The sequence below is a fragment of the Numida meleagris genome, chromosome 1, assembly GCF_002078875.1.
Source record: "Numida meleagris isolate 19003 breed g44 Domestic line chromosome 1, NumMel1.0, whole genome shotgun sequence".
NCBI classification, from domain to species: Eukaryota; Metazoa; Chordata; class Aves; order Galliformes; family Numididae; genus Numida; species Numida meleagris.
In genome coordinates, this window is record NC_034409.1 from 48,815,852 (window position 1) to 48,826,110 (window position 10,259).

The 10,259-nt window shown below is 44.3% G+C and overlaps 3 protein-coding genes across 4 annotated transcripts in view; all 3 read left to right on the forward strand.

Moving 5' to 3' along the window:
* Window positions 1-1,734, forward strand: part of LOC110408742 (histone H2A-IV-like) — a 76,740-nt gene extending 75,006 nt beyond the window's left edge. The window contains exon 2 of the mRNA XM_021374606.1: window positions 992-1,734. Coding sequence (XP_021230281.1) covers window positions 992-1,031 — 40 coding nt within the window. The 3' untranslated portion in view covers window positions 1,032-1,734. The remainder of the gene's footprint in view (window positions 1-991) is intronic.
* The window catches only part of LOC110408675 (histone H2A-IV), a 42,902-nt gene that overhangs the window by 1,668 nt on the left and 30,975 nt on the right, over window positions 1-10,259 (forward strand). The window lies entirely within an intron of this gene.
* Window positions 9,906-10,259, forward strand: part of LOC110408539 (histone H1.01) — a 9,127-nt gene continuing 8,773 nt past the window's right edge. Inside the window, exon 1 of one of the 2 annotated variants that reach the window (XM_021417462.1) lies at window positions 9,906-10,224. In XM_021417462.1, the coding sequence (XP_021273137.1) occupies window positions 9,961-10,224 (264 nt within the window). In that variant the 5' untranslated portion in view covers window positions 9,906-9,960. Of the gene's footprint in view, window positions 10,243-10,259 lie in introns of both variants that reach the window. The other variant, XM_021417377.1, reaches the window with a different exon arrangement.

Consider the following 10,259-nt stretch of genomic DNA (forward strand, 5'->3'; position numbering starts at 1 on the left):
AAGACCTTGAGCACGCCGCGCGTCTCCTCGTAGATGAGCCCCGAGATGCGCTTGACGCCGCCGCGCCGCGCCAGGCGGCGGATGGCCGGCTTGGTGATGCCCTGGATGTTGTCGCGCAGCACCTTGCGGTGGCGCTTAGCGCCCCCTTTGCCGAGCCCCTTCCCGCCCTTGCCTCTGCCAGACATGATCACCGCCTCAGTGCTCCCACACCAATGCGGAGCGACGGCTGCGCGCCTCGGTGTTATTGTGTGGAGTCCGACCTGATTGGGGACAGGGGCGTGTCCCCAGGCCAGGGCGGGAGCGGCACTGCCTCCTCCTCTCCGGTGGGTGGGGCTTCTGCTTTCACCGCCCTTTGACACCTCCCCGCGGCCTCGGCCTGGTTCGCCCTCCCCGTCCGTTCTCCTTCCTCTATTTCCCTTTCCCAGCAGCTCCTGCTCCGGTGGGGAGGCTCCGCCCTCCCTCCTCTCCAGCTCACAGTGCATCAATGAGGGTCATTGTTTGCACTGTAGTAAAATGACACCTTGAAGTACTTTGTTGCTCTTATTATTTGCCTTTCTATGTTATTTTTCTATTTCATTAATGTTTATGTTGAATACCTTTGTTACTCTTATCCAGCTTTTTTAATTTTGGGGAATTTCATGAAAATTTTCGTACTTTATTTTCAAAATCACGCTAGTGAAGTGACAGAGAGGCCAATACAATGTAGTTTTGGGGCAGTCTAATCTTGAGAAAATAACATGTTCTCTTTGTATGGAATTGTGGTTATGGTCTGATTTCATTTTGCACTGACAAAATCTCCAGGAGTTCTGTTTTCCATGTTATATATTGCCCAAACTTCTCAATTTTTAGTAGAATCTAATGATTAGGCGTTTACTTTAAATGAATTTATAGTTATATGACCACTTTGTTTCGGCAAATAACTTTTGGTGGTTCTTGTGGACTGTGGTGTAGGTGACTTGTTCCTATTTCTTACATGTACTGTTTTTCACAGAGGGTACTCGTCGAGCCAAGGAGTGCATGTTTGGAGGTGAAAGCAATGTGGTTTTGTGCACCTGGAACTAAAGACCTGAAACTTTGTCTACACAGATCTTGTATTTGTGAGTAAAAATAACTAACTACACAAAAACAATAACCTGCCCATTAATTTGGGTAGATATTCATCACGGATGCTACTCACTGGATACAGTTTTGGTGTTCCTGCACACCTCTAAATCACTGAGACCTAAGCTCTGCTTGCTGCATAAATGAAGGTAGCAAGTAAAAAAAGCTTTGCGGCTGGTTTAATGTATGCAGTGTTCATCCTAAGAACAGCACCACGTGCTGGAAGGTCGCTTCCCACTGAGCCACTGTGTTTCCAGGTGACAGTTTCTCTGAAACACTGCATTCAAAACATCCTGCACGTTGCACTAGGCAACTGTGGGACAGCCATTTTCCTCCCGTCTTTTGCTGTAGCCTTTTGTCATTCATTCCATGATGCTTATCTGCAACAAGGATAGCCCATTTCCCTGTATAAGTGACTATGCTACAACACTTTGACGCATCCGAGCCTGACAGAATTAACTTGGGGTCACCTCCATGGACTTATGCTCGCATATTGCTTGCACTTTGAAGCATCAACAAACCCAATTTCATGCCTTCATCTCAGACCTGAGAGAAGTGTGCATCATCTTCTACAACATTTCTGTCCAACCCGCTAGTTTTATATTTGTTGCCCTCATTTTTTTTGTTTTAATAAACAATATAAACAAATTTAAAAAGCTTTGTTGCATACATTAACTATATTACACATCTTAGATGTTGCTTAAGACAATTCCTCTTCACTCAACCCTACTCTTAGACTGTAGCATCACTGTTGTGATGAGCATTATCAGCACAGAGCTGGAGAAGGCCCTTTATTTTCTTTCCTGTGTCTGAAGTGTTGTTTAAGATTAAGTCACAGGCATCCTGGTCATGCCTGAAAGGATTATATATCCATCTAGATCACTGCTACTAATTGGATGAAAGTTAATCATGCACATCAAATGGGCAACAAAGGTGGCTACTTCAGCTGTGTACGTGTGTGAGGTACGTCCAAAACTGCAAAGATCTGATATCATTCTGAGTGGATAAGCACTTTTTTTTCCTCTATGATTTCCTTTCACTGGGGTATATTGCCAGTGACAGCATGTCTCTGTTGCTCTGACGCAACTTCATGACTCTGAAGATCAGTCATCACAACAGGTAAAGCCATACCTCAGTGTCTGCTGGCTGCCCTCACCAGGCTCCTTTTCGTAACTCAAGGCCCTGTGGGGCTCTGAGATTGCATCATTCCAATATGGAGAGAGTGTCTGTGATCCTGCATACGTCAGTATCCAGAGACAGAGGAACGTCCATCAAAATGAAAGGCTCACGGAGGTCTCCGTGAACCCTAGCAAACCCTTCTGGCACTGGCACTGGCATTTGATTCTGGCTCGGTTGTGGTGACTCCAGGAGGGAAGGTCTGTGTGAGTGAGGAGATCCAAAAATATAATGGTGAGGTCATTTTTTCCCAGCATCTTGCAGCTCACATATTTTATACAAGGAATCTCTCTGTTGGGCCCTGAAGGCTCCTGATTTTTCTCTGTCCTTGTCATTCCCTCTCCTTTAGACATATTCTCCTCACTTTTCTTCAGCCATAAGGGGTACAGTTCACTCACTGTGCTCATTGCTACTTCATCCCACTTTCTCTGCATCATAGAAATAATGTTTTCCAGATTTTGCAACGCACGGACAGGACACTTAAATGCATATAAACGGGATCCTCCTTGATTGGAGATACTCCATACAGTATATAAACCAATCACCCATTTGCCCATCTCCCACCCTCACTGTTGCCGTTCCTCAGCCTTTTGCTATTTGTCATGCTAAATCACACCCTAAAGCACGAGGAATGAGAGATGCTATACCCAGAGAAAGCAGTCAATGAACATGAGAGAAAAATCCACTTGAGGCTCTCCACTTCAAAGACAACCCCTCTGACTTGGGGAGTACCTATCCAAGAAACCATTAGGAGCTAAGGGATCATCTTAATGAGGTATCAGTTACTGTACTTTTTTTGATGGCCTCTGTAACAGATGGGATATTGGCTCAGGGGAAAGTTTCACGTGAATGACTGATTTCTTGTAGTATTGTGATCATAAGTCTCTGTCTAGAATCCATGACAAGGGGCAGTAGAATCTCAAGGCTGCCTCATCCACATTGCCCATTCATTTCTCCCACTCAGGATACAGGCTGAGGCCATCAACCGCAGAACCAAGTTCTACTGTTATACTCTGTATTCTTCCTCTGTCCTTGTGTGTCCCCAATACTGAGGTGATGGAACATGAGCAAGTGTCTCCCTCAACATTGAAGAGGCAATAACTGTCAACCTAGGAGGAAGGAAAAAGCAAATGCATAGAGCTAAAATAATTTTCAAGAATCACTGTGTTAAAAGAACAAGCATATCTTGTAAACGAAAAATATATTAAATTTAAAACTAATTGGTTTTTAGTACAAGAAACCTCTCCTCCTTTTTTCTTTTTCTTTTTCTTTTCTTTTTCTTTTTTTCTTTTAACCTTTGTGCCAAATGCAAACAAACATTTCTGGCCTCATGCAGTGATGTGGCTTACAGCAGGAACCCTTGCAATCCTTTCCATGCACCCAAGCATGCCAAGGCCTCTTTTCCTTTTAAAAAAATTAACAGAACAAGCAGCAACTAAGCATCTTCCTCTGCTTAGGTTTTGGTACCACTATTTAGCTTAAATCATTTTTGTCTTTTTTTCTTTCTCTCTCTTCCTGCCCATCCCCACCTCCTCCCACCAGAAGATGCTTGTCTAAATGAACATAGATTAAATCTGAACACTTAATATCAGAATTATTCATTAATATCAGAATTATTCAAATTAATAATTATTCAAATTATTCAAATTAATATCAGAATTATTCAAATGATCAGCAGTCCCTTTTCACTACAGCTGTGTGTTGTTGTAACCAGGCTTCCCTCCTTTCAAGTGCCTCCTACTGCAGTTTGGGTAAATCCAAAAACCCAGCTGGCTTCTCTTTGCTTACTTCCTCCATACAGCGGGACATGGCTGATCCCTCCTCCAACATGCTCAGTGCTGGACCTGTTTGCTGCTCTTTAGGACAAATGTAAAGTGTTACTAACTTCTAAACTCAGCACACAAGTGAAGCTTGTTATTCTGCTCTTCGATTCATGCATAAATCAGCCAAAGCTTCATTGCTTTTTCAGTGTTAAAAACAGAAAGAAAAACAAAACATCCCACCAAAAAAGCCCTGGGTCATGAAGGTGAAGGCTTAGGCCTAATACGCTTGACTTTTTCAGATTAGTGTGCATACAGTATGTTGCAGGCAAAATACATGAAATCACAACATACTGAGCCTTGAACATGCCCACACTGTGTACATATCCCTGCTGGCCTATGATGCCCTATTCCTGAGCTCCTAACAGTCTGACAGCAGAAGTGCTGAATGGCTGCTCTCATTTGCTAGCTGTGGGGATTTAGGGGCTCCAGCCCTTCCTACCAGTGTCCCTGGTAGTCTGGGTGACCTCCTAACCAGGGATAGTGCCTCTCTGGCACCAGCACATAGCTTGCACAGCTGGGAAGCGCATGCTATAAGAACATAAGCTGCAGCACAGCACTGAATACCTCTTCAAAACCATTGAGCTGCTTTCCAAGGGAAGAAAACCAGCCTATGCTGCTGGCACCCAAGTGCTACCTGATGATACTCCTGCTCTAGAACGGTGACACAAAATCTCATCTGGAGCCAGGACCTGTCTGACCCTCACACTTCCCAGTAAATCACAACATGTGACAGAGCACTTTGGTCCTCAGTGGTGGCAAGTGCCCAGCCTGCATTGTGTTTGGGTGCCACCGTCACTGGCTGCATGACAAAAAAAAATGACAAAAAACTTTACCTTGCATCTTGTCACATCAGCACCTGGGGTGGCTCCAGCCAGGGAGATCATACAATCATTATGGTTGGAAAAAGCCACTAAGATCATCAAGTCCAACCATCGACCCATCACCACCATGCCCACTAAGCCAAGTCCTGTGGACTATGGACCTGCTCTGCATGTGTGTACCTTCTCAAAGCCACCCCTTGACTTGTCAAACATGACTCTGGATGGAGGTGGGGGAGCATCTAGGTCATGTTGTTCCCTACTAGCACCAATACTGCTCTCACCAGCACCCACAGGGAACACAGGCACACAGGTAGAAAAGGGTGGAGAGCAGAAAGTGTACAGAAATGCCAGGGGATTGTGGGGTGGAAGAGCGGGTTGCTCAGCATTGCTCTGTGTGGGCTGCTTGCTGCTCAGAGCAGTCTGGCTTCAGTGCCACTGGAGAAACCGCTCTGAAGGGATGGTGGAGCGGCACATTTCCTTACTGGCATTCACTGATATTAAATGTGGGTGGAAGAGAGGCACTGTCAATCCAGGTGGAAAGGATTTTTGGGAGAAGCCACAATTGTTCAAGCTTCTGTTGATATTGCTTACCTGTCACAGACAGCTTGCCTCAGGGCCTGATGTTCTCAATCTCTAGCTGGTGGCTACACTCAAAGCATGTCAGGGTGGTCCAGAAGACAGTTTGTCAAATGCCTTAGTTCAGTTTTAGAACACCTAAGTACTTTAAGATGATGATAATTCTGTTATTTGCTAGCTGACTGATATGACATTTCCTTGACTGTCTGTGAGAAAAGTAAAAATGTGTTAACATAGTCAAACGGGGGGGGATCTTCTATGGTGTGGAGCATAGTGTAAATTTTCTCCCTGTTGCTCCAGAGAAAACCTTTGATTCCAGCATTTTTGCTGCTTATTTTCCCTTCCCCAGGAAGGACATTCTTCCCAGTACCTCTATTGCCATATCTGTATCCATTGGGACCGTAAGTTTTAAATTCCAAAAGGACACAGCGTGGCGATGATGAAGGGAGGCCTCAATAAGTGCCCCATCCTTTAACCAAGAGTACAGGGAGGAGTGTGCAACATTCCAGGAAGCTGAATCTGCGGGGACAGTCACCCGCTGCCCTACCCTAATTGTCCTGCCCATTGCAGATGCTTAGCTGTACACTGACTTAAAAAGCTCTCTATGGCCCCTCATTACATTTAGGAATCTTAACAGCATCAGGAGCAACATTGATATTATGTAGGCAAAGAACTGCAACGAGTTTGTAGTTCTGTAGGTACCACTTTAAAATTGCTTAGCTAAGGGTTAAAAAGTTGTTAAACTGTGCTGGCTGGTTTGTTCACAAGAGTTATTACATTTGTAACTTGCATAAAGGATGAAGTCACTGAGGGCAAGTTAGACATGGGTGTAACATTGTAATAGGAGTGTAATCGCCATTGCAGGGAGTATTTGTACCTCATACCCGGGGAACATGTACATGGGAACGCAGCACATAAGGACCTTTACCTAAATCTCTCTGGAAATTGTTGGAGGAAAGAGAGGGGCTGAACTGCTTGGGCACAGCCACTGCTCTTCCTCCAGCTGCCTGCAAAGAACTGATCATAGCACTCTACTTTGGCGGTAGAGCAGCCCATTAACCATGTTTGTGTGGTTAGCTCTCATGCTAATGCTTCCTAACAAAATTGCTTGTGAAGAACATCTGCCGTGTTACCTTGCCTTGTTGCACACACATCTAAATATAACCCAGAGCTCATTTTCTGAGAAACAAGTACTGGCAGGTCCTGAGACAGAGATGGGAATGTCTGATAGCTCTCGGGTGCTGCACCATCCCGTGGCTGTGCCTCATGTCTCCTCCTTTATGCCAGGAGGTCTGAATGGAGAAATGCAAAAGTTGGACAGAATTGGGCATCTGGAGGGAAGAGACTTGCAGTGTTCAGATAGCAATCTTGTGCAGGTTTGCGATGTACTGAGGCCTCCTGCACTGCCCAGAAGGTGGGAAGCACTGAAGTCATTCAGATGTAGCAGATATTACAGCGATGCTCTCTCCAAGAGTACCTCTGGAGATTCTGATGTCATTCTCCTCCTCTGTTAATGAGTGAGGAAGCTTACCTACCTCCAGTCTCCTCATTGGGAAAACCAAAATGCATGCCAGAGTCAATATGGTGCCTTCTTGTTGAGGTCTTTCTGCAATGAATGATGACTAAATTGCCTAAGATGACAAAAATAAGACTATTTCCTTTTCAGACTTACTCACCTAGAGGTGAAACTGTCACTCTTGCCTTCTTTATAATCCCTCACCACCTTTCTTCCTTGCCTGCCCTCATATCTCTGTTTCTTCTTCCCTATCTGTTCTGACTGCGGACCAAACTCTTTTCCAAACTGCCAAATGTACCTCAACTTTCCAAAATGTTGGTCCTGCATGTTTTTCTTTCATGTGGAAGAGAAGACATGTTCACAGTATCAATTCTGCACGCTAGTTGTTTCCCACCTTCACTGCAGAGTTATTAGAAAACAAAGGGCAGAACTTATCCCCGTGTCTTGAAATTTCTGAAGTCACTTCAGTTTATTTCAGAGTGATAAGCTGCAACTGTTGCAGATTAGAAGCTGCTGCACATATTATTGACTGCCTCTGTTGGGAGCATAAGAGGGTAGCAAGTGCTGGGGCAAAAGCCAAGGGATCCCCCAACTGGGATAGTGACCATTTTAACCACCTCCATTTCAGCCAGCAATAAACACGAATCAAGTCTCTGTGCAGCCACAACTGAGAGATGGAGTATTTAAATCTTCTCAAATAAAGGTGACTGAAGTCAATGTATACAAATTCAAAATAACAAGAGTGGGTAGGAACAGCTTCCTGTGGCGGGCATGTCACTCATGATCTACACTTCTCCTCTGTCTTGACGTGCTGTGAAATGTCCTGGTAGATGCTAAATGTCATCGCCTCAAAGTCCTGCTATGCACTGCCCTATGCAATCAAGTCATTGCAACATCTCATTCATTGACTTATGCGCAAAAGCTAAGAAAAACTTGTATTTTTTACTTCACTTTTGACAACTCATAGAGATATATCTTCAATATCCATGTTCACACTGATAACATTTCATTATTGTACCCTTATCTTATGTTGCATAATTTTTGCAAACAAGATCCTGAAAGCTCCAATCTGATTTACCCTTCTCTCCATCACCTTCCTGTTCTAGCACTACAGAGCTCAGATGCACTCCTCCTGCAACCTTTTGCCTTGTATTTTTCTCTTCTAGGATGCAGGTTGTTTTTTTTTTGTTGTTGTTGTTTTAATCTTTATAGCATTTAGTCATTATTTTTGTACTCAATGAAACCCAGTTTTGAGAAAAACAAACATGTTTTTATGTTGTATACATGTTTAGTATTGACATCATATAGGCTGTAAATGAAACAATGAGGTGGAAATAGGATTGCATTAACTTAAAACTATACGTTCATATAATCTGCAATTTTAGTTGTTAATATCTGCATAAATTCAGTGTTTACAATACATGTTGGATCTGGTGATACCAAAGAAAACGGGAGGGCAAGGCTGACACATAATATTTGTGTTATTTTTAAGTAATCATTAAAGTCAACAGATAATATACTTCTTTATAATCAGGTACAGATTCTGAAAAATTATTCCAGAGCTCCATTCTCTTCAGCAGATTTCATTACCTTCAACCAGATATCAGTATTGATTGAATTCTTCCTGGTTCTTTAGGGATGAACTATGGCCTACCACTCCCCTAACTGAAACCCAGGTTATCACAAAGAGCTCTGGCTCTTGTCAAGAAAACAGTTCCTCATTTCTGTGACTGTAAAATGCAGGAGAAAGAATTAAGTGGGCTTTTCTTTTTTTCATTAAATGGCCTTTTCCTTTCTTCATTTGATCTTTCATTTTTCCTTTTAGGGAGACAAGAGGATACTGCATTGGCTTTATTGCAATTTTTGTCTGTGTAAGAGGTGTAAAAAAAAAAAAAGTAATTTTGCTTTACATGTTATAACTATCACAGAAAATACGACAAGATAATACTCTCTGGGCAGTAAGAGCAGAAATATGTAAGTGCTACATTAGGCCGTCCACATCTTAAATGACCAGAGACACAAAAGTAATATCGTTAAATAGAACCAGAAGTTCAGAAGGCTGCTTTAGTTTAGAAAGCTGCAGTTTGGTAACATGGGGTACTGGGAGATCGTTTACTGCAAGTAGAAACGCAACATGGAAAAAGAAATACTGATCTACTTAATAACTGGTACAGAAATTCACGTGGAAAACAAACAAAGGAAAAAAGCACAAGGCAGCAGGGGAAGTTTGCCTACCCTCTAGTGAAATTCCAGGAAGGCAAAACAAAACAACTACATCTTTATGTACTTACAGGCATCAACAAATTGTTTACAGCTCTGTAATAAGTGCAATAGGAGGTGGTATGAGACACTATTTCAATAGAGTTTAGCGTTTTAGGAGGTAAAACACACGGCCAAAGGAACCGGTTCTTAATCCATATTCAGAGCTGAGAGAGGAGTTTGTGTTACTTCCTCCTCTTCAAAATCAATTTAAACTGTCAAAATAGCTTTAAATCGTCAGATTTCGATTTTAATCGCAAGAAAACCCTCTAAAGAATAAGATACAGTGGTTGCTGTAACATTTCTGCAGAAAGAAAATTTTTAATTTGCAATGAAAAACAAAAGTTTCTCTTCTCAGAGGTCTCTCCAGCAGCAGCACACGGGATTTATCGCCTCTCCTTTAACTCAGGACGCGTGTCTGCGGCTGGAAACTCTCCCGAACGCAAGTACCTGCTCTTCTCCTCCCTCACCGAGGAAACGGGGCGATTTCGTGGCAGAAATTCCGAGGAAAATACACTTTTGTTAGTCCAAAGAAACACAAATCGAGCACACCGAAGGGCTCCCCGGCCGTGCAGCGGGGCGGGCTTAGCAACGCACCAATCACCGCGCGGCTCCTCTCTAAAAATACGAGCATCTGACCCGCGCCAGCCCAATTGTGTTCGCCTGCTCCGCAGAGGACTCCGCCGCGATGTCCGAGACCGCTCCCGCCGCCGCCCCCGATGCGCCCGCGCCCGGTGCCAAGGCCGCCGCCAAGAAGCCGAAGAAGGCGGCGGGCGGCGCCAAAGCCCGCAAGCCCGCGGGCCCCAGCGTCACCGAGCTGATCACCAAGGCCGTGTCCGCCTCCAAGGAGCGCAAGGGGCTCTCCCTCGCCGCGCTCAAGAAGGCGCTGGCCGCCGGCGGCTACGACGTGGAGAAGAACAACAGCCGCATCAAGCTGGGGCTCAAGAGCCTCGTCAGCAAGGGCACCCTGGTGCAGACCAAGGGCAC